This window comes from Lissotriton vulgaris, chromosome 10, assembly GCF_964263255.1.
Source record: "Lissotriton vulgaris chromosome 10, aLisVul1.2, whole genome shotgun sequence".
In the NCBI taxonomy this organism is placed as follows: Eukaryota; Metazoa; Chordata; class Amphibia; order Caudata; family Salamandridae; genus Lissotriton; species Lissotriton vulgaris.
Window position 1 is genome coordinate 166,976,626 of NC_141698.1, and position 24,959 is coordinate 167,001,584.

Below are 24,959 nucleotides of genomic sequence, written 5' to 3' on the forward strand. Positions count from 1 at the left end.
CCGACCATAAGCCCCTCTTATGGCTTAATCAGATGAAGGGTGAAAACCCCAAACTACTCAGGTGGTCCATTTCCCTACAGGGGATGGACTTTACAGTGGAGCACCGCCCAGGGACTGACCATGGCAACGCAGATGGTCTTTCCAGGTACTTCCACTTAAAACATGAAGACACAACTGGTCAAGGTTAGTCTAATGTCCCTGCGTTTGGGGGGGGGGGGTTATGTAGGAGAGTAGGGTCTGCTATCCTATGGTCACCCCAAATTTTTGCTTTTTGATTCAACGGTTTATGACTTAATGTGGCTGTGGGCCTGCTAATCAGTCCCACAGCCTGCTGTTCTCTCTCTAAATTACTGCCAATGCACTTTAGGTGCATTACGAATTGGAACTGGTTCACCTTATTGGCCCCTGTAACAGTGTACCCTAGGTACCCAGGGCATAGGTGTTTCCAAGGCCTACCAGGGGCTGCAGCATGTATTGTGCCACCCCTGGCCTGGCCTCCACATTTGACACAACTGGCTGATCACTCAGCTGGGGTAAGTTGGTGTAATCACCTCTTACTTAGGTACAGTATGCCTGTGCCTAACCCTAAACTAGACACATATGTTCCTATCAGCCACTCCTATGGAAGGCCTCATCAATCCTGGAGGCAGAGTGCTTGGAATATGTGAGATGGTGCTCTAGCATGAGCTGAGCCCGTCTGCAGCTGTCGGGAACCACTCCCTAAGCTGTTCCGGGATATTGCCATACCATATACTCTTAAGTGCATTATAATCCTCGCGGTTAAATGCTATCTTTGGTTTGGCTTTATCAAAACATGTCGAGTAAGGTGTCATACGAATTGGAATACTATCCCCCCGACAGTTCTGTCGACGGGGATAGCATTCCACCCTTCTAGAGGGACACGACATGTGTGTAGCCTTAACCCCGGTTAAAGTTAACCAGAGCCTCAGCGTCACAAAATGGATGCTGCAACCACAGACACGAGTCTGGCCTCCTGCTGCTGACCGAAACTCGGCAGATGGTGGCCTGGACAAAGGGTTTCCTGCCTTGGGAGGTGCGAGCACCACCCCAGACAGGATTTTGTGTATTGGGTAGGACAGGGCTGAATTGAATCAGACATGCCCGGGGCACACAAGGTGTCCCCGTGCATAAGCCAGTCCGAACCGGTCCTGGGGCTTTCCAGACCCAGGCCTGGCGAGGAGCTGGACAAAGGAAAGGGGGTGTAACCACCCCCCTTCCTGGTTCCTCCCAGAGGAGGGACCTAGTAGGTGATCCACCCCTCAGATTGGGAATAAGAGTGGGAGCAGTGCCATTGCACAGCAGATCATCCTGAATCAACTTTAAACAAAGACGAAGACTGGACTTCGACATTCTGCTGCTCAGAAGACTGAAGAGAATCTCCCTTGTGGCCTAGGAGTGGCCACCCTGTGAATACAGGTACCAACCAGCAACTCGACGTCTGCTTTGCCGCCGCCTCCCGCTGGAGCCCGAGCCCAGAGCCTGACAAGAACCAGACTCCCAGACCTCTCACAGCCCGATCCACAGTCCCTGCAAAGAAGGGACCCGTGGAGGCACAGAGTGACGTGGGACTGGACCTCTTGGAAGACACTCGAAAAGCTAACTGCGCAGCATCTGAGGCATCCTCGACGTTGTGCTTTGGGGACTGAGACCCCCCACCACCGAGCAGCCCTTGCACCGAAGAAGAGCCCTCCAGCATCTCCACGATCTGCATGTGGGGCCCTTTTGCATTGTGCCACTCGATGCGCCATCCCGGCCACTAGCCACGTGGTCAGCGGCCATCTTGGCGATGAAACCGACAAACTACACAGCGGGTCTAGTTGCTCCAGACTTGCCCAAGCTCCTGTGAAAAGGAGCACTCGCTCTGACCTTGCTGGTCCAAGTGTTAAGCATCTTTCGATTCCTGCGTGGCTTGCATTAGCCAAGGCCTGTTTGCTCCGATCAGGTCGCCGACACCGCCAACAGCGAGAAGACTGCGTGGGACAGCTTGTGACCGACTCCTGGATGTCCTCAACCCCCGGTGTCCACGTGGCTGCAGAGAGAAGCTACACCTCAACGCCTGTTTGCGCCCGACATCGCCTGGTTCCAATCTGGTTCCATGGTAGTCACTGGCTAGTGACTTTGAACATTGTCCCCTCTGCTTTCAGGTCTTCACAACTTCAGATCCACCCTTGGATCCACCGGAACTCTTCACATCGAGCCGCCTGCAGCATCTACTTCGACCCTGTGCACCCGCTTCCTGTGGGTGAGGTAACTCAGCTCCACCGGAGTTCCTACACTGGTACACATCTCAAGGGCCTGTGTCTTAAGTTTCAGCGTTCTAGGTCACTCGGAAGGTTCCTAACTAACTAACTTTGTACTTTTTACGCACCATAGACTTTACATTGGAAAGTGCGTGCACTTTGAACACTGCACCCGAGTCCCGCAGACCTTTCCCGACTTAGTCACTGCTAGTCTCGAATAGCTCCAGCGATTCCCAAGGCCCTAGGCCTGTTCCCTCTCCAATTGGTATCTCTTATACCACTTTCTTAGTATATGGTTTAGGTGGCCCCTAGGGCTCATCCATATTGTGCAACTTTTGTGTATTTTAAACTGTCTTGTGATTTAACGCTTGTGCTTCTGTGCTCACAAAGAGTCCAGGGGATTTTATAGTTAATAAATCAATATATATTTTCAATATATATCTGTGTGGTGTCCTTTCATTTGGTATTCAAGGGGGTTGTGTATGGTAATACAGCTGGCTTCACATGCCTTTCAGAGTTTAGCCTAAGACTGCTTTGTCCACGTTACCACTAGGATAACTGGTCTACCAGGTTGAATTACAACCAATCATCATAAGGGTTGCTTGGCATGGTACAAAGTGATCACTAAGAATTAGTGAGCATTATATACCAGGCCAACTTTTCACACCCAGGACAGAAGAGTGGACTCTAAGGGATAGTTGGCTAGCCTCCTGTGCAGCTCCAAGAACATAAAAGCAGTAGGAAGCCCCAAATTATGCTAGACCAAGCAGACCAGTTCAAACTAGTTTTCCCTGGACTCTGCTGGTGGCTGCTTGGAAGAGGTGCCCAAAATGTCCTGGATGCTTGGCGAGTGTTCAGTGTATTCCTTCAACTTCAGGACTGCAAGAATTGGACGCTTAGAAACTGTTTCCCATCTTTTTCTTAACAGAATCAGAGGCTCATACTGGGACGTCACTGAAGCCGCAGCTGCCTCTGCCTCAGCTGCTGCCACAGTGCAGGTCGGATTCACCTGGCCAGGTGCCCTGCTCAGAGTTCCTCACATCAACAATGACCATCTTCAGTTTCCCTGCAAACGCCAATTGACTTCACTGAGTCCAAGCAGGACCTGCATACTAACACCAAAGAGACCCTTCCAGATACAGACTCCAGATTTCTCCTCCATGGAGCTCCTCACATTGACAACAACTGTCCTGCATTTCCAGCGAAGGCAAAGTGCTGAGCGGTGACTGGGGCTTCATCTGACTGCTGTGAATGATCTGTTCTTCAGATCCACCCTACAACCAAACCTGCCGCCAGGATCGTGGACTAAGATTTCTACACATGAAAAAGACTAGCGGACTGATTTAGATCTTGCCTAATAGGGAACTCCATCGCAAAAGCATTGGAGTTCCCTTCCCACCAACACTATCGTAAACCAGCCTGATTTAAACGCAGGCAGACCATAGTTTGCCAACAGCAGAGACTACTCCTTCTCTGCCATGGTAAAACTCCTCCCATGGCCCAACGGAGTAAGGGCTGGTAGAGGTTTGGCTATATGTCCGTCTGCCTAATTTAGATGGAAGGACGTATAGCCATTTTTCAATGACTGTCACAACCAGGAAAAACCTGGCAGTAAGGGGCACTGAAAAGTGCTCAATGCCCACTTCGCAAAGGGAAGGAACTCCTATGGCGATGGGAGTATTGTTTTTTTTAAATGTAAAAGAGATAATCCTGCTTTAGGATTTTCTTGTTGACAATAGAAAAATATTGTAGTTTTGACGTACAGCTCCATCATGTTTGATGGCAAAGTTACAATGTATTGGCAGAAACAGCCATGGCAGCAGTTCTTGTCAATGCTTGGGATGTCCACAGGCCACTGGACAGTTCATAATTTATCAGACAGCACCTCCATCAGGGGGACTGAGTAATTTACTCTGTTGCCCTGGCAGAGTATGGGCTTCTGCCAAATATAAATCAGGCCCTAAGCCAGAAGGTAAACCTTTCACGGGGATGGCACTGATCCCTGTATCCAACCCACGCTCTATCGCAATAGGCCTTACATTTTTACTTTCACCCAGTTTAGAACGACCAGATACCCACGCTTGGCACTTTGAGCTTTTTGACTTCAGAAACATCTAAAACATTGCAAAATCATATCTTTGGTTCTCTACAGCAAATGTTTGTAGTTCTGGTGTCTATTAACTCATTAAAATGTATACTTTTAAAATAAATTGTGGCTAACATGTTAGCTATTTTGGTATTAAAAAATGCTTCAAATATTTCTCCTAAGCCTGTCTGTCCTGTGCTACAGCCACTAAGGGTTGAGCACACGTTTAAACTACTGAAATCTAACTGGACCTAGTACAAGATTGTGACATCAATACTCGAAAAGGACAACCAGCCACTTCAACTGATAATTAACATTCTCACACACAGAAACGAGGAATTAAATATGTTTCACCAGATTGTAGTAACATGCGTGGGATTTTAATAATGATAGTATATTGTAACAATTTTAAGTAATTGAACAATAAAGCTTATTATTACACAGTAATAATAACAGTCTTTAGCATATAGTTCAACTTATAGAACCTGAAAGTCCAGGCAGTCTCTAACAAGGGCAAAACTTCAGTTAATTGTGGATCTTGACACAGTTTTGCCCTATGAAGCTCAGACTTCTATAGGCCTATTCATAAACTGCATATTGGTGTACATGTATTAGTACTAAAATAGCACTACTCACATACACAAAATGTTCTCTACTAACCAACGTGTGGAGGTCTCCCGCTCCAATTCTCATATCTTTTCTGTGTAGAGATCTCTGCCACAATTGTGGAGATCTCTGCAAAAATACTTCTACATATTAGTAGTAATGTGGAGTGGCTGGAAAATGGGGAATACTTACTACTAAATGTGAGGAGTTAAGGCAGGATTAAGGAGAGGATTAGGGAAGGACATGCATCCACCCACAAAAAGTACACCCATTGCCATTCATAAACTCCACTTCTATATATACTATAGCCAAAAAGACCCTTCAGCAGTGAAAAATGTACCCCAGTCCAAACCTGGAGTAGTTCCAGCACACCATATAGCAAACCAGTGGAAAATAATGACCGCAGGGACTTAAAATGAAACCCAAGGAAGTATAACTACATTTAATTTATTGTTACAAAACTTATATATAAATACATCATAATTATTATGTTATTATACTATATTTTAATAACCTATTTTAATTTTAAAAATAAACATAAGTTTACTTTTTAATTGGAAAAATGTAATTCATTTGCATTAGTTCAATATATAACCTTTAATAAATACATATTTCACTTTTAGGAGCAAGTTTTAAAATAAATCTTTAGAAAAATAATCTTAATATTATTTAATAGATGTAAATTCATTACATTTTTCATTCAAAATTAACTTATTACAGCTGCAGCATTTTTTAATTTTGCCCTACATTACTATAACATAAAAAAATTCTATTTTTGTTTAAGTTTAATAAACGTTTACACTTTTTTCCTATACTATACCATATAGAGGTCATCTTGTACTTCCATCTACTTCCGCCTACATGTGAACATTATTTAGCAGTAACTTTACCCCTCTGAAATTAGGCTTTACCCCCTGAATTCAGGAGGTGGAGACATGTAGGTGTACATTTAGTAATACATATATACTCAGAAATGGTGAATAGCTTAAAGTAGTACATTTAGTCCAAAGTATAGGAGTAACCTTAAATGAGTAGATTGGCTCCCGTGTAAGTTTACCTTTGTGAACAGGTCCTGTAGTCGTCTGTATCATCCTGATTGACTGACCCCAAGTGATCCTGTTGGCCTGAGCATGCAGTGCTAGCCTCACTGTCTTGTCAACTAAATCTTGCAGCTCAGCTGAGGAAAAATTGAATTCTAGAAGGGCCAGCCTCATCATCATCAATATAATGCCCCTGTTAGGCACTCCTCTTCCTCTCCATGGTCTTAATAATAATTGCTACTGAGTAAAGGCAATAAATATCCCCTCAGTTCGCACAGATTACCATCCTCTGACGATGGTAACATTGATAAGTTAGGCCCCTTGGATCTCCAGACTTCTTTTGATGGCCAGAACAGTCTGCCAAAGGACACCTGCTGGCACCAGGCCCTCTGTAGCTGAATGCTCCATTGAAAGATGCCCTTCTCACTGCTTCAACAAGCAAAGCATGGCAATAAGATAGAGCTTATTTCATAAGCTCTAATTAAGAAGTGGAAAACAAACAGAACATAAACATAAGAGCTTATATGAAAATGCTCCCTGTCCTCCTCTCAATAGAAAAGCCAGAAAAATCTTTGCCTCATAAAGAGGTGTATGACAAGGGAAGGGAAATGGAGATAGCGGGGAGTGTAACCATGATAAAAATAGTTGTAAGACTAAAAAATGTATTTTGTTGTTCTCTATGGTAATTGCGTAATATCTAGAGTGCTCAACGCTACCTGTCTTTTCGTGGGGTTCAATTTCGCATGGTGAAGATGAGGAAGAGAGGATGTAGACAGGGCCGACACTAGGCATGGGCAGCTGCCCAGGGCCTCGCGTCTGCTCAAAACTATGGGGCCCCTCACCAGAGCCTCAAACTCAATCCGGACAAGACTGAACTAGTCTTGACCGGAGGTGGTTGCAGTCCTTGGTCCCCTTCTCACTGGCCCTCCCCACTCGGTGCTCCCCCACTCCCGGTCCCCAAAGTTAAAACCCTTGGTATCTTCCTTAACCCCTCACTTTCTGTTCATTCACAGGTTAGTTCTGTTGTCTCCTCTTGTTTTTTCCCCCTCAGAACCATCAGGAAGATCTCTCGGTTTTTTTCACTCCCCGCCCTAAAGATCATTGTGCTGGCGATGGTGTTGTCGCGCCTCGACTACGGCAACATTATTTACAATGGCGCGCCTGCCTACGCCATTCACCGGCTGCAACTAGTGCAGAACCAGGCGGCCCGACTTGTCTACGGCCTGCCTAGATATCATCGAGCCACCCCTTTACTGCAGGCACTGCACTGGCTGCCGGTGAAAGAGCGGGCCCTGTTCAAGCTTGGGTGCCTCACCTTTCAGGCCAGAATGGGCACTGCACCAGAGTTCATCTGCTCGGCCATCAAGCCTTACATCCCAGGGAGAGAGCTTCGCTCCTCTCACCTGGCCCTCCTAACTGTCCCCCGTTTCAAAAAGAAAAGGGCTGGCGGCACTAAGTTTTCTGTTCTGGCCCCTGTGTTTTGGAACTCCTTGCCCGTGACACTCCGCACAACACTCTCCTACACTGAATTTAGGAAAAACCTCAAAACCTTCCTCTTTTCTCGTGCTTTTGCTGCCTAATTTTCTCCTCGTTTGCCATCCCCTCGCAATCTGAAGCGCCATGAAACCGCATGGTATAAGTGCGCTATATAAATGTTTTTAAATTCAAATTCAAATTCAGAGCACTGTCTTTATAAAGGCCTCATCAGTCTTATGAGTTCCCTTGGGTCTTTCAGCCGTGGTGCAGCGATGTGAGGCCCAAGGGAGTGGCCGCTGCCCTCCTGGGCCCCTTAGCTATGGGCTGAAATGGCAAAAAGATCGCCCCAAACCCCCTGTCAGCTGACAGTTCTAATGAAAATATTTTATTCGCCCTTCATTTTCTCCCAAGCTTGATTTGCTGGCACCCCTCCCTCTGCCTAAATACTGCATTTGCATGATAACAGCGATTAGCCACCGCACTTGAAGGTGCTTTAGCTTTGAACTGTGCTCTGCCCCTGCATGAATGGAAAGCAGGGTATCCTACAGGACTCCCAACAAATGAAAGAAAAACCTCCATTGTGACCTCCCATCACAATGGGCACTGCTCATCTGGGTAAGAAGGGAAAGGGAGGAGAGCAAAGACTGGAGGGAGAGGTGACTTTTGTTTTACAATTCTCTTTTATTGTTTTTTTGTACAAGCAAAGGGTACGCAAAATTAAAAAAAACATTAGCTCTAGCTGAGCATAAACGTGTCTTTTTTTGGGGTATATGTTATGACTTATGAGTAGGGCTTCCTGTTTTATGGTATTTTTTTTTTTTAACATTTCCGTCTGTATTTATCCAAATGTATGTGGACATATGCCATTTAAAAAAAATGTCATCCTGTTTTTAATTTCCCATGCTGTCCAGCTGTTCAGCTGTTGGGATATAGTTCAGCCCAGAAGTTCACTTAAAAAAAACTTATTTTCTGTATTTATCTGTCTTAAAAAATAAATGCAGACAGAAAACACATTGTTTTCTATCTGTATTTTTCTGTAAAAATCCGTAAAAACGGAAACAGGGAGCCTTACTTCTGAGAAACGAAGGAATAATAAGTGATTGGGACAGTAACAGAGCAAGAAGAGATGGAGTTGACGGGGTGAAAACAGGTCTGGCCACACATCCTTCATTACCACCCCGAGAGTAGCAAAACAAGTCCTCAGGGACACACCCGACACCTATAACCCATCAAGGCACACATCATTCCTCGCTCTGCACTTCCAAAATGACAGCACTAGTTTGCAGCATCATGCATGTTCACATATGATGTAAGACTTCCCCTGTTACCGGGAACGACGAAGGAGCCCTGTTGTCCCCTTTTGCTTTTGGTGGTAGTATTGAGGGAGGGCGAATTTAAAGAGGTAAGAACAAGCAAAAGAAGGTAAGAGGTGGGGGAGATGATAGGTGAAGAGTACAGCAGGGAGAGGAAAACTGAACATAAGGAGTAGAACAGCAAGAAATAGCAAGATCCTAAAAGAAAGGGAGATGGGGAAGGATAGATATCCATGCAAGGGCAGAATTGGTGAGAGAAGAGTCTGGGAGAGTGCTGAGGTAAAAAAATAGTATGTAAAAGAGGGAAATATGAGAGAGGAAGAATTCACACAGTAATGTGAGAATCTTGTGGAGAGTGAAAAGGAAGAGACTGATGTAAAAGAATGCAGGAGCAGTGGTGTAACAAAATGATGCCTGAGCAAAATGTTGAGAGATGCCTGACTTACCCATATCTCACAGATTTTCATTTACCTGCACTGAATGGGATCCCCTTAGTGGACTGGGGCTCCCTTGAAGTGTTGGGGTCCATCAGCTCCACAAGGGCTACAGGAGCATGTGTTATTCCCCTTCACAAAAGGTGAAACAAGGTAAGAGGCGGAGGAAGAACTGTAATGAATAGCAGCACATGTATGGGATAGGTCGATGTTAGAGGGGCAGAGCCAGCTAAAGGAGGGTAAAGATATGAGAGAGAGGTAACAAAGAGTAGAGCATGGAGGAGACAGCCAGGCCTACAGAGGGGGTAGAACCAGTGAAAAATGTTGAGCCTGAAGGGAAAGGAGAAAGGCAAAATGCAGTGCTTGGATAGGAGAGGTAAACATTTAGGAGAACTCAAATGGCAAGTGGGGGGAATGGTAAGGAATGGATATCAGAGGGCATGACTTTAAAGAACAGGTAAGAGGCGGGCGAGGAATACAGGAATGAACTAGAATTTATGGAGGTAGAGCCAGCTAGAGAAGGTTAGAGGCTGGCAAGAGATGAGAGGTGCAGTGTGTAGCAGGGAGGTGGGAGGTGGGTGTGATAGGGGCACATTCAGTGAGAACGGTAAGGGGCAGTAGTAGACATGAGGTGAAGTACAGGGCATGGAAGGGAAATGTAGATGTAAGAGAGGCACAGTGAGGCAAGGTAAGAGGCTGAGGCCGGTCAAAGGGGACAGGTGGATGTAAAGGGGACAGACCAGCAATAAAAGTTAGGAGGCTTGTGGGAGAGATGAGAGGTACATCGATGGGAGATATAGATAGATGGAAGACATAGATGTGAAAGATGCAGAACTATTAGGAGACCTTAAGTGGAGAAGAGAGAGGGATTGGTGAGAGGTGAATGTCGAAGGGCCAAATCACTGGGAAAAGTAAGAGTGAGTGGGGGAGATATGGTCAGGTGTAGAGAATGGAGGAAACAGGTGTATATAAGAGGGCCCGAATCAGAAAGTGAATGTGACAAAGTTGGGGTAAAGCAGAGAGACAGACGTAAGAGGAGTAGAATCCACATGATACAGTTAGAGGCTGAGGAATACGTGATAAGTATGGTACTTTAACCCCTTGCATACTTCGGATGGTCCCCAGCCATCTGACGTCACGGTGGGCATGTGGGTCAGACGGCTGGGAGCCGTCCGATCTGCGCACCAGTGAAATTTTCCCTCACCACGGGGACATTCCGGCCGCGCCCAAGGGGTTAAGAGTTCAACATTAAGAAAAGAGGTGATGAGAAAAGAGAGGTGAAGAGTAGGGTGGGGAACGGAGATGTGGATGTAAGAGGGGCAGGACGAGAAAAAGAAGGTGAGTGCCTGGATGGAATGATGAGAGATAAAGGGTAGAACATGGAGGGGAATGATGGATTTAAGAGTGGCAGAACCAGAGAGAGAATGTAAGAGGCTTGACTTTCCTTGAGACATCGAGAGATGAACCTATAGGTTGAGGTGGATGTAACAAGGGTCAAACCAGCAAGAGACAGTTATAGACTGAGCAAGAGGTGAGGTGGAAAAACAGCATAGATGTGTAGAGGTAGATTTTAAGTAGGCAGAATCAATTAAAAAATAGTAAGTGGGTGGGAGAGATGTAAAAACGTCTTTGAACTAGTTGGTAAACAACCTTTACGACGCGGTCAAAACACTGCAGTACCATTACAACGCAGCTTTTAAAACGCAAGTCGTTACCACAACTTGCACTGGAGGGCGCTTTAGACTAAGGAATAGTAGATTTACTATTCCAACACCTTCCCTACTGTACGTAGGCTGGAGTTGGAATAGTAAATTATACTATTCCTAAGTCCAGCACCCTACAGCGCAAGTCGTGGTAACGATTTGCATTGTAAAAACTGCGTTGTGATGTACCGCGATCATTTTGATCGCGTGGTGACATCATACATCCGAACTAGTGTGCTGCAGAATACATTGAGACTTCTGCCACCAACCAATTGCAATTCCATGTCTGTTTATTTTCCATTTTAAAAAATCTGCTTCGGTTTGGGATGTGCATCTTCTTTTCCAAAGGTTTTTGATGTTGAACCATTCTTGATGTGCCTGTAGAATTTCAGCCTGCTCTGTTTGCAATGTTATTCCTCTTGAACTTTAAAATAATCTCTCTCAAAGTGGGTCCCTACTTTGCTGATGTCCTGACTGGACATTTAGCTCCTGGACTGCTGTCTGGCCCCAGAAAACAATAGTGGGGGATACCACAGGTCCACTGGGGAAACATAAGCCCAACCCGACAAAGCCTACTGCCTCATGATATAGTGCAGTAAGATAGTAAGGTCTGCTCCCGTATTGTAGTATTGACAGAGTCTGGATCTATCCAAGTTTTCTAGTACTGTCACTACATCGTCCAATGCTGCTTGAAGCACCTTATACTGACCTGGCTACCTGCCATGTGGTGAGGCTGAGAGCATGAAGAGTGGAGGCTCTGGTGGACGCCTGCTCTGTCATTCTCATCTGGACACCGGAGTTGAGACTCCGCGATAGGGCGGACAGTGAAGTGCCAGGCATGGACGTCATTACTATGTCTTGGAATTTATTCATGAACTAATCTGGAACCAATTAGTGCATCTGAGTAAAAATATAAGTTTTAGAGAGATCTACGCCTAGCTTTTCCATCCAATAAGATTAATTCAATGCATTTACATACAACAGAGCTTTAAAATATTTGTACGTATTTTATAACTTTTTTTTTTTGCATATCTTTTTATTCTCTATTTTACAGATAGCCACACTAGATAAGTAGCTTTTTACAAAGCTGTTTCAACATGGTCAGAAAATGAATGGCGCATTGAAATCACTTCCTGTGATATTACATCTTATGCAAATTAGAGGGGCCTCGCATGTTCCTGTCCTGCCTGGGCATCCACAATTCCTAGGATCCGCCCTTCATTTAGAGGTAATGTACATTAAAAATACTGTGAGGTGCAAGCAGCACAACTGTCACCTATGTTTGTTTAGTACATTAGAAATAGGTCAGTGAAACTGTGTCAGGACTATCTAAGCGGTAACTGCATTTGATATAACCAAGCCTTGTTGTGAGTTTTAGGCACTGGTAGTGTACTATTTGATATTACTTATATTTCTCAGTCTTGAGTCTCAAACCTGACATCTGAATTAAGTTGCACAATCATTTTATTACAATGTTTCTATAGTTTGTAGAATGTGGTCATATTTTCTGGAAGACCAAAATGGCCATCATTAGCTCATGTTAATATATTTTCAGGCTGAATGCCAAATTCATAAAGATTTTCAATGGACTTCTCTTGGAGTACTCCTGACCTACTAGTGATAAGTCTGGAGTGCTCCCAGCTAAGGGCCCTATTAGGATGGCGGCCGGACCTGCGTCCGTACGCCACCCAAGAGGAGGAGGGACCGTCTGCCGGAGCAGCGGCGGTCCCTCCGTACAAATTAGGATGTGACCGCCACCCTGGCGGTGACATCCTGTATGTTTAACATTGCGGCGGCTGCTTCTTGAAGCAGCAACCGCTGCAATGTTAAAAATGCAATCAGTGCATTTGCATGCACCGCGCGGTGCCTGCCGCTTTGTGCAAGCAAATGCAGGGGGGTATGGTACCCCCCATGTGCACCCTCACCCCCCCTTCACCCGGGGGGCCCGCAACGGGCCCCTAAAGAAAAGTCTGTATGCCTTTTCATGGCGGCATTGCCGCCGCGGAAAGGCATTACAAAAGTCAAATCCTAATATGGCTGGCGGTGTCTGATAGACATCGCCAGCCATGTTAGAGCTTTTCCGCCACGGTCGGAAGGCGACCGCTGCAGAAAAGCGGCGGACGTAAAAATGACCCCCCAGCCATCCTAATCTGGCTGGGGGTCATTTGTGTGTCCGCCGCGGTGAATCCGCATACTCCGGGCCGGCAGTGTCTTCCGCCGGCCCGGAGTATGCGGATTCACCGCAATCGTAATGACCCCCTTAGTCTTCAAAATGACTAGTAAGTCAGGAGTACACTTCGAGTAGATCATACCTACTCACAGCAAAATGTTTGTAAGCCCTTCACTTTAATGCCATCTCATCCAGAGATCAAAAACTGCTTTTCTCTAGTCTACAGCCTTGATGGGTTGTGATGAACTACAAGTTTCAAGGACGGAAAGTGAAGACGCATTCTTGAGCCTCTGTAAAACAACAAATAAAACATTGAGTGGTTTAAAAAAAACATATATTACCTGCATTCTTGATCGGCCCAAACTTTATTGCATAATTTCCTGATAAAGTAGGAGCAGCCTTAATAGCTCTTGACCCAGAACAATCCTATTAAAAAAACACAACTTCTGTTATAGACACCCTGACCATTTGTCATTTAACTGCAGTAATTCATGGTATTGTTGTTACTTTGGCACTTACTGGGGTGCAGTCACTGCCAGAGTCGCAGAAACTCACTTCACAGTGTATGTAAACGAATTGGTAATCACCATTAAATTTAAACAACTGGACAGAGAATTTTCCCAGTGGATAGCCACCATTCTGGATAACTTTGATGGTATTATCTTGAGGATTTGGACACCTGTGGAAACACAATGATAAATGTTTGTGCACTCATTTAAAGATGTCATTGATGAGAAGAGATCTGTTTCGCACCTTAAAGTACAACCTCCAACAGATATACCTCAATATTTAAAGTGTAAATATACTGAACCATGTAGCAATGCTGTTCATAATAGGTTATTGTTACCCAACTCAACAGTGCTCGATTTATTGACATTTGAAGGATGAAAGACTAAGCGGGAAGCCGTGATTTGACCATGTAGCCTACAGGTTGTATGCATAAACTAGAAGAATGCGGCTACTAACTCACCAAGCCCTCATAGAGGTTCAGTTTTGATTACATTTTTAGGTTCGAATGTCAAGCAGAACTCAGAACCCAGTTTATAGAAATAGTATGACATCGCTAGGATTGCAACGCTGAATTAAACGTTTTGGGTCACTGAGCAGTATGTCTCGGAAGCATCCTTCACGTGGATATAACTCATTTATTTAAAAACATTTTTTTTATGTTAACCCCTCCCCTGCTGATGACGGAACCGCTCCGTCATCAGCTACGGTTGGGCTGTGCTGATGACGGAGCGGTTCAGTCATGGCCCGGCCGCCGCGCCTGCGCGGCGCTGATTTCGCGCCTGCGCGGCCGTTCTATTGAGCGGGGTGGGCCATGATGGAACCGCTTCGTCACCAGCACAGCTCAACCGCGGCTGGTGACGGAGCGGTTCTGTCACCAGCATGCGGCCGCCGCGCGGCCGCCCCGCCCTGTTAGCGCTGCGGCGGAATAGCCGCCGCAGGGAAAGGGTTAAAAAGCCCTGTGTTGAGTGAGGTCTGGTCATGCAACATCCACAATCCCTTGGAGGGTGAACCACAAAAAGTCACTAAATTAACCTACGCTTAACCCTATGTAGGTTGGCACAAAAAACAGTCAGGCTTAATTTAGAGGCAAAGTGTAAAGTATTTATGCCACACACAACAGTGATGAAGTGAAAACACAAGAAAAAACTCAAAACAATTTCAACCAATAGAGTGCATTTTTATAAATGATTTGAGACCAAAATGACAAAAATCTAATCAGTAGAACCAGAGGTATGAATTTTAAATTTTGTTTTGTGAAAACTAGTGCCTAAAAGATCAAAGCACCAGCCACGAACGTCTATTCATGTGAGACTGGGCCAAGGTTGAAAAATATGGCAGACTGCAAAGTTGTTTGGATAGAAGTGGACTGGGTCCAGTCAGCAATTACCATTGGGCAAGGCTGCTGGAGGTGTCTGAGTAGGGAATATTGTCATCGGTTGGCCTTGGCTCGAAGCTGCTGTGATGATTTCTATGTTTGGACTTAGTTGCTGAAATGGAAGTCGGAAAAACTCCAGCGAGATAAGGTAGAAGCCTATAGCCGAACACAGATCCATGAGGCTGGATACACTTATCGCAAATGACCGCTAAAAAGGATTAGCTTTTTTGGAGAAGAATGTGGAGGGAGAAGTCGAGAACTTAAGCCCACCTGCATGGTCTCCTCCTGGGTCTCACCAAACGGAGGCTCAGGAGATTATCACGGGGTGCATCCCAGGGCAGGCTCCTGGAGAAACCTTCTTCCTGACGGACAGAACAGGAACAGGGCAGCAGCACTGATTGTAGTAGTCGAGATGGCAATGACTGACTCAAAAGACAGGTGCTGGAAGCAGCACCCCTCGGAACAGAGTTCCATGGCGTCAAGAGTCGGACACCTCTTTCCTTCATGAGGAACAGTTAACTAGAGTGAGCTCACATTCCATAGACAGGCAGATATGAGAGACCAAAATATGTTGTTCATGACCCCATGGCCCTACGCTGGGGTCAGTCGATGGTCGTGGGGGAAGAAGATCCCAGAATCTTGGGGGGGGTGGTCCTTTACTGGTGAGGCCAGCCATTCTTTGTCTTTGTTGTGCAGCTGATCGTAAATACTACTCGGGGGTGTGTATGAGAGCTCGGGAGCATTCATATTACTTGCCTGTATAACAGACCCAAGGTTTACGGTGACCTGAAGGTCTTAGAACATAAGGGGGGTGGGATTGTACACAAAACGCCACAACATCCGCAAATATTTGAAGAGGCATGGAGTGCAGGTGGCTATGTTGTAGAAAATACACCATACAGGGGAGGAGGAGGACTGTTTGAAATTCCAATGGAGAAGGAAATGATATGCAACCACGTACTCCCCATACTGTGGGGGGCCTTTAACTGGATACGGGTAGAAACACCTTCCACTCTCACCCATTCCACGATAGACAAGAAGGGAAGGTATTTGCTGTTTAGAGGCAAACTGCTAGGTAGAGATGTCACCTTGGGAGTATATATCCCCTGAGTCAAGATCAAGTTTCATTCTTCCTGATGCTGTCCACCCCTTTGGCTTCCTTACTAGCTGATGATCACCTATTGGGGGAAACTTTAATTGCATGACTGATGTTACGTTCGAATGTTCTACTGCCCCTGTGCCTCGAGCGCAGGCACTTAAGAACTCTGAAGGCCTGCAGGACTGGTTGGGGCACTGGTGGTTGGCAGACATCTGGAGAGTACAGCATGGGCGGACGCAAGACTACTCATACTACTCACACATCTATCACCTGCATACCAGACTAGACATGTTTGTTTGCTCCAACAGACTTTGCCAATATGTTACCCACACAGAATATCTGGGATGTACTTTGCCTGGCCATAGCCTGCTCTTGGTAGTGTTCCAGCTGGTGGAGAAGCACTTAGAGGTTCAGAAAGGTCCCACATTGCACCTTAACCTGATTTCCCTTGAGGATATGTGCTTCTGAGACTCACTCAGCACTACTATGACTGAATATTTCACCCACAATCAAGGATGTGTGTCATCCAGCCTCTTGAAATGGGAGACATTTACGGTGGTGGTGCAAGGCCTCTGTATGGGGCATCTAGTGGGCGTGTGGTGGGAGCTTAATGGAGAGCTCCAGCTACTAGATGGTAAACTCCACGACCTAGACAATTATCTGGGGCCGGATGCAAAGGCACAAGCGCAGCTTAAGGAAACCAAAAGATAGTATAATGCTGCACTTGAACTCTTGCGTTGCCATGATGGCAAAGAGTATATTACCAGAGCATGACGAGGAAGGCAGACCAGGCAGGCCTTTGGCATGACTGATTAGGTCCGAATCCTGTGGGGTACCAATCACACAGATCCTGACAAGTGAGGGCTCACCACTCTACTCTCTTTGGACCGTCAAAACATTGTATCAGGAATATTACGAGTTGCTGTACCGGCGTCCTGAGCCTCTCATGCCCAGGCAGCCTTTTTAGATCGCCTCCCATTTGGGACTTGAACACCAGTGTCTAAGAAAGCCTGGCAACCCAGTATCAACACAAGAGATCAGGGCTGCCATCAGACATGTGTCCTCTGGGAAGACTCTGAGCCTGGACGGACCACCCTCTGAGTTTTATGCCTCCTTTGTGGGGACGCTGACCCCTCAGCTGCAGGTACCATATACTGAATCCTTAAGGCTGGGAGCATTACCGGCATCCTTCAGGGATGTAGTAGTAATTCCACTCCCTAAATCCAAGACACTGGGGGCTTACCCCCCGACTTCCACCCTTTATCCATGCTGAACATGTATTTTAAGATCCTTTTTTATGTAACTTGTTTTTATTAGGTCTCGGCCTGATCCAGCGCATGCACTGTTCTGGGCGAGACATTTAGTAGCTGCTTTCAAAAGTGCTACTTTTCCGGCGACCAGCTTACTATCACGCACACAAGCGCACTCACGACGTGCACAGCACTTTTTTCGGTCGCGCGCACACGTGCCCACACCTCACGTTTTTTTAAAATGATTTCATTTTGCGGCCCGGCCGCGCTGCCAATGCTTGGTTTTTTTGGGCCTTGAGTTTGAAATTTGCTGCTGGTTTGAGACTCACATGCTAGTGTGACTGGTGCAAAAATGGGATTTACACCTGCCTATTCATCAGCGCTCATGAGGAGTTGAATGTGCATTTTCTGCACACACATAAATGACCAAAGTTGTCATCTGGTTTTAATTTCCTGTGCACAGTATGCACAAAATAGACACAATTACAGTCTGTGCGTGTTGTTCTTCATTTGTTTTGCACTATTGTGACTATACTCTGTCATTGGAGCCATGCCTCCAACAGAAGGGCGCACGCTCTCCCCATATTGTAGCAGCCTCAAAAGGCAGCCCCACGAACGTGCGCATTGGGGCATGCACCCCGAACGGAAGAGGCAGCGGACCTGACCCCAGCATAGCGTGGCATCTCGCATCCTGCAAGTGCACTCTGCTTCGCTCCGCTGCTCCGACCAACAACCTGCCATGCTTGTTTCTTTTTCATGACGTCATTGTGCAGGGGAGCCCAGCTCATTTTAGGGAGAGCAACATTGGCACTGCACAGTAACAGCCAGATGTTTGCAGATCCTTACGTATAAATGGCACTGACGCTGCCATATCCATCTGTCCTCTTTTTTGAATCACAATGTCAGAACACCAGATTTGCACGCAGATGGTTACAGTAATCTTACACATGTGTACATCTTACTTGTTTTGCTGATATTCTCTGAAAATTAGGAAAAAAGCATTTGGGCTTTATCTCTATTGACAGGTGAGCGAATGATATGGATTACCATTCTTGCAGCGAATGATATTTGGGTACTCTGTCATTAGGGTATAAAATGGCAAAGTTAGTCTCAAAATCAACTCAAAGGTCTATCCCTCAGAGGAAACACAAGTAATGATGGCTAGCACTAAACACTTGAGTGGGGAGCTGGCCTGTTCATATCGGTTGTGGGCCTAAAGACTCCTTTGAGCGTCTGTTGGATAGGTTGATGCCACAAATAAAAGTTTAAATAGCATCCTGTGTCAAGTAGCAAATCGAAGTATCCTAAACATAGCCACTTTGAGAGAACAATCTTCATCTTCTCAGTATTCAAATGCCGACCTGGTTAACCTGGTGCCTCAAGACAGCAAAAGAGATACAGAGCCTCTTGACAGGCTGCAACAGAAACCAAGTGTGATGCACTTAGCTGATAGTACTGTACCTTTGATGCAAAGGTTCGAAGGAAGCACCAAAATGTTTAAATTTACCGCTCACCATTTTGAGAATCAAAAAAGAAAAGTAGACTGGACACTGAGATGGATATTTGCCCTCATAGCAGCTTAACAGTATTATTTACTAAGATGTGTGGACTGAGTTTTCACTGCACGCGTGTACAGTAGTGATACATCATCAGAAACCATTTTGAATAAGACAATTCCACAACTTATTAAGTGACCACCTTGTATTGCTTTCTGACAACCCTGGGCTAAAATCATGTCCCATTGATGCATTTGATGTTTGGATACTTTAGTGAAAGTAATTTGCATTCTGCATAGAGAACACAGGGTATATTCTAAATGCGGGTTTCTGCCGTTCAATAGAGGATTTAAAGACTCAACTCTATGATTTCTTATGTTTTCAGTCTTTCCACCCACTCGATAGTCGATGCATTGGTAATACAGGCTCCTTAAGATGTAGGGAGGCAAAAGTAGGAAGTAAACCTAGCCTTCTGATGAAGTTTCTGAAGTAAATCATGTGTTGGCCAATATGTTTATCGAATCTGGGTCTTTGGTGCTAAATTCAGTTAGGCCTGTGCCCTAGCTGTCAAGATGCCAGTACTCTTTGTGGCAGCTTGTAGAAAAGGCTATTGGTCATGGGCCTGACATGCTTTGTGGCAAGCAGTGGTTGCTGAATGTATTCTTAAAGGCACAGTTTTAGGCAGACCTGGACTCAGATGATGTGTTGCCAATGGCAACTTCTGCTAAGTTGGGAGTTAGTGTGGAACGGGGTTTTGTGATGATGAAAACCTGGGATGTTAGAAGCAAATTCCTGTTTATGCATTGAATGGGGAAAAGTAATTTAGGATGAGATTGTCACACTGGAAATTTTTAAGGATAAATACTGCCAGTTTGTTTTTAGGTGTTTCTGCCACACTGAAAGAATTTTGTACAGCAGTATAGTACCACAGCCTGAGAATTAGCAAAGACCAACATTCCTATTGGGCCAGTGTTCGCAGAGGCATTTCCTGTAAAACATGCATTGGCATAGCCAATAGGTCTCGCTTTTGGGACCTTATAAGTGTTTAGTTATACAGCACAATATCCAAGGATATCGATAACATTTGTCATGCACATACAATATATCTCAACAGTTGTTTTTGCTGCAATGGTTTAATTACATGACTTCACTTTTGCTTCACCCTCACTGCACGTGAGCTGAATAACTTTATGAAACAATTGATTTTGTATTGAATAATAATCTTAATCATAAAAACAATGACAATTGAGAAAAGTAAATGCCCCTTTCTCTACCCCCCCACCCTCTCCTCCTGGCAGCGACCGGCAATTATCACTATTCCTGATAAGGGCAAGCTGGAAAATTACATGAGACTGGTTTGAAATTAGGGTGATTGTCATGGGAGAAGACCCTTATGTTGTTGCTGCATTAGATGGCGATGGGAGCTGGGTGGTTGGTGAACTGTGTGCGGTTTCATTCTCACTTTGAGTTGTTGCTGCAGACACTTCTGTTAACATTTGGCCCCAATATAATAGATCATTCTCTGCACTCTCATCTGTTCTTACTGCTCTAAAAACGTCACTCCTCACCCACACCCCACTCATGCAGGTCATCCCTCCATCTATGCCACATGCAGGGGCAGGGTGGATCCAGTAGATCGCTTTCCATCCTTTTGGTAGGATCTGTCCCAGCAACGCAAACTTTTATCTTATCTTAGTCCCCTTCTTGGGTGTTGGGAGTACGCCCAGGAACCATTGTTTTATAGAGGTTTCAAATCACACCGATGTTGCCGTACGAAGAGATTGCACCACCCGATTCCAGTACTGCTGTAGGGGCAAGCAGCTTTAGGTCATATGTAGGAATGTAGCAGGGTCCATGACGCATCGCAGGCAGGAGGTGGACGATCCTTGGGTGAGCCGTGCATGGAGCTGTGGGGTCAGATACGTACGGTGTAAGTAATAAAACCGAGTACGTTTAAATCGTGCGTTACTTGGTTCTTGGGCTACCTGTGCCGTGCCCTCTTCCACTCGCCATCATTCAGCAGGATAGGTAATTCCTCATCCCACCTTGGTCTAATTACAGTAAGGTTGGACCCCCAATCTTCCTTTAGTGTTTTGTCTATATACGGGAGATCCGACCCCTGCTGGAGCCTGGGTCCAGCATCATCATCAATGTATTGGACTCCCTCGGCTCATCCGGGAAAGTGATCCACATCTTGCGAACAGTACGTGATATTTTAGCATATTGCAGAAAGTGCCCGGATGGCACTTGGAACCAGTCCTGTGCCTCGCTAAAGTCAGAAACGTTTCATTCTGGTATAGATCTCCCGCCGACTAACATCCCCCCTCATACCACCTCAAAATGTCCATGGTTTCCTTAATATTTTGAAATCCCTCAGCCACCGGAGTGATAGTGCACTAGCATGTGGAGCCCTTCGGAAAACCAATACAACTGCCTGTTCTCAAACTTCCATAACCTGTCGAATTATGTGCAGGCACTCTCTAGGAACCCTTGAACCCATCATTAGGAAATGCTGTAGTTGTGGCCCCTCGTTCCATCTCCTCGGCAAGTCCATCTTGACCGCATGTTCCCCTATGAACCATTGAGCTGCATATTGCAATAATCCAGCTACGTAGTATACTCTGAGGTCTGGCAATCCTAGGCCACCCATCTCCATGTCCAGTTTGAGTGTTTGCAGCTTGGCCTTGCTCCGTCTACCAGCCCATACTAGTGAGATCAAGAGACCATTCAGGGTGTCAAATGTGGAATTAGGGGTTTTACAAAAGAAGTCCTGCAGTACATAGAGACAGAGGGCCATCTTTGATATTGCCAGTCTCCCCATAACCAACAGTGTCAACCTGTTCCAGAATGTCATCGATACCCGCAGTCCTGTGAGGACTTTCCTCATGTTCAGTTCAAACAGAGACTCTGGTTGATGGGCAATCTGTATACCAAAGTAACGGAATCGATCATACCTCCAATCCATACCAACCGCAGGAAGATGTTGAGGTGACCCCCGCGGCAAACATGCAAGTGCAAACAGTATTGTTTTCTGGCAGTTGATTCGGAGGAGGGAGGACAACCCAAATGAGTCTAATATTTCCCAAGCTGCCAGGATTGCCCCTTCCGGTTCTCTGACATAAAGAAGTGCATCATCCGCATACATAGAGACCACGTGTGTACGACCATCCACCGCCATACCGCATGGTTCCATATCTCTTCACAATCGCACCCCCAGCGGTTCCATGGCCAGAACAATGAGCAATGGGATAATGGGCACCCCTGTCTAGTGCCCCTATCTATCTTTATAGTTTCTGATACCTGTCCCCCGTTCCCTACTCAGGTCCTCTGTTGTATTTTAAGATCCTTAGCAAAGTTTTGGCACTTCGATTGCTCTTGCATATGCCTGCGTTGATATATCATTATCAAAATAGCTTTATTCCCGATCGGAGCCCTTCTCTGAACCTCTAGAGTCTCTACTATGAACTTTATTAGCCAGATGTTCTGCTCCCCCTTTGTGCTACCATCATGTCCATTGATCTTGAAAATTCTTTTGATTTTATAAGATGGACTTTCTCTTGAGGTCATGCTAAAAGGGGACTGGGCAAAGGCTGGATCAAGCGAGTCAGACTACTATGCTTGGTTCCTACAGTGAGGGTCCAGGCAGCACTCTACCCAGCAGCTCCGCCTCAACGCCGCAGCCTCGAGTCCTCCACAGTGCAACGTTAGTGGCTGCTGCCTGCCAGTCCCTAGGAGTCTCAACTGCTCCCCTTGTAACTTTTCTGTGTGATATTTATTTTACTGTGTTGCGCCTTGATTGTAGTGCCTTGATGGTTTCCTCTATTGTTTTCTCCCCCTTCGTGATTGTATCCCCGTAAGGTTTCCTTTGTGATTGTATCTTCATAAAGTTTTCCCGCTGTTGCTGCCCCTGCGGCCCCTCCCATGCCGTCACAGCCCCGCTCCCGCCTCCCCTTCTACAGTCCTACCCCCCTCCCCTACTTATGGTGACCGCTGTGGGGGAGCGTGCGTGATACCTAGACCTCCGATCCAGGCAGCACTCTCCCCAGCAGCTCCGCCCCAGCCTCGAGTCCTCCACAGTGCAGGGTTTGTGCCTTCTACCCGCCAGTCTCCCCACCAGTCTCCGGGAGACTTAACTGCTCCCCTCGTAACTTTTCTGCGTGATATTTATTTTACTGTGGTGCATCTTGATTGTAGTGCCTTGATTGTTTTCTCCCCCTTTGTGATTGTATCCCCATAAGGTTTCCTTTGAGATTGTAACCGCATAAGGTTTCCCTGCCGCTGCTGCCCCTGCGGCCCCTCCCACACCCTCAAACCCTCACAGCCCCGCTCCTGCCTCCCCTCCTACAGGCTCCGCGACCTGACAGCGACCAGTACCAGGAGTCCTGGTCCTCCCAGGCCTCTCTGCTATGATCCAGCCACCCTCCACGCACTCAATTCCGGAAGACACGCCAACTGCGCAGGAACATGCCAAACACCACCCATGGAAAATTCTCCTGCAGACACTGCCAGAGATCCTTCGCCGTCGACAACGCCCCCACTACCACTGAAGGCCCACCGGATGTACGCACCACCAATTCCCTGGCCTGCATCCTGCTCAACGACACGCCACAGAAATCTGGGACCTGATCGACGTCCTCTCGGCCGACGTCGCATTCTTCATAGAAACCTGGACCAACACCACTTCCGGCCCTGACATCGCCACTGCTATCCCCGACGGCTACAAGATCCAGAGAAGGGACTGCCCTGGATGAGGACTCGCCATCGTACACAAGACACCCCTCCGACTCTTCACATCCAGCACGAGTGACCCCCCCACTCCAACACCTCCACTTTCAGATCTGGACCAGCCCCAGGACGACGCTATGCAGCACCCTCATCTACAGACCGCCAGGACCACGCACCCTGTTTGCAACTAGCATCGCCGAACTCATCGCACCCCACGCCATCACCTCCACGGATTACATTTTACTCGGAGCCCTGAACTTCCACCTAGACAACTGCAACGACCCTGACTCCATCGCTCTCCTCGACAACCTTGCCATCCTAGGACTGAAGCAGCTGGTCAACACACCCACCCACAGAGCTGGTCACACCCTCGACCCCATCTTCGCGGGAGGAACGAACATCTGCTTTAGCCACACTACTCAGTCGATCTGGACAGACCACCACTGTGGCAATTTCACCTTCAACACCCGCCCCTCAGCCAAGCGCGCCTGTGCCCTCCTCGAAGGAACTGGAGCAAGGTCACAGAGGAACACCTTAACACCACCCTCCTTCAAAACCCCCCAACGCCATGACCAACACCAACTCCACAGTCTGGGAACTCCACTGCAGGATCTCCTGCTGCACCGTCAAGCTCGCACCCCTCTGCCACCCCACCAAACAACGCCCTCCGAAGGCCTCTTGGTTCACCACAGAACTTGAAGAAGCCAGACGCTCCTGCAGATGCCTAGAGAAGGCCTGGTGGAACCAGAAAACCTCGGAAGCACAAGAAAAACACAGGAGTGCCATAAAGGAATACCACCAGCACATAAGAGGCACCAAACAGACCTTCATAAGAGACAAAGTCCAGACCAACGCGACCAATGCCAAGGAGCTGTTCAACGTCATACATCTGTTTGCAAAACCCACCAGCGAGGCCACTGACATCACATCCTCCCAGGGACTCTGCGACAAGCTCAGCTCCTAATTCCATATGAAGATCAAGGCCCTCTACAACGATTTCAGCGAAGCAGTGGCGGGCACCACACCCCCACCCACCACCGCCAACAAGCCAACCATCACCACCTGGGATCCTGAATCCATCGAAGACATCATCACGACAATGATGAAAACCCACTCATGAGCCCCAATGGATCCCTGCCCACCCCACATCTTCCACAGGGCCGCTGCCGTAATTGCACCCGAGCTAAGACGGACCATCAATAAATACCTCTCTCAGATCCGGCACCTACCCAGATGACTGGAAAAGAGCAGAGGTGAAATCCCTGCTCAAGAAACCAACGGCTGACCCAATGGACCTGGAAAACTACTGGCCCATCTCTCTCCTCCACTTTGTGGCCAGAGTCACAGAGAGACTCATAAACGCCCAGCTGACAGCCTTCATCAAAGACAACTTCATCCTAGATGCCTCCCAGTCG

General features: G+C 46.7%; 1 protein-coding gene across 1 annotated transcript in view; it reads right to left on the bottom strand.

Moving 5' to 3' along the window:
* Positions 1–24,959, bottom strand: part of LOC147684908 (uromodulin-like) — a 294,138-nt gene that overhangs the window by 39,782 nt on the left and 229,397 nt on the right. Inside the window, exons 13-14 of the mRNA XM_086939736.1 lie at positions 13,609–13,768; positions 13,431–13,515 (exon numbers count right to left, since the gene is read on the bottom strand). Of these exons, the coding sequence (XP_086795862.1) occupies positions 13,431–13,515; positions 13,609–13,768 (245 nt within the window). The remainder of the gene's footprint in view (positions 1–13,430; positions 13,516–13,608; positions 13,769–24,959) is intronic.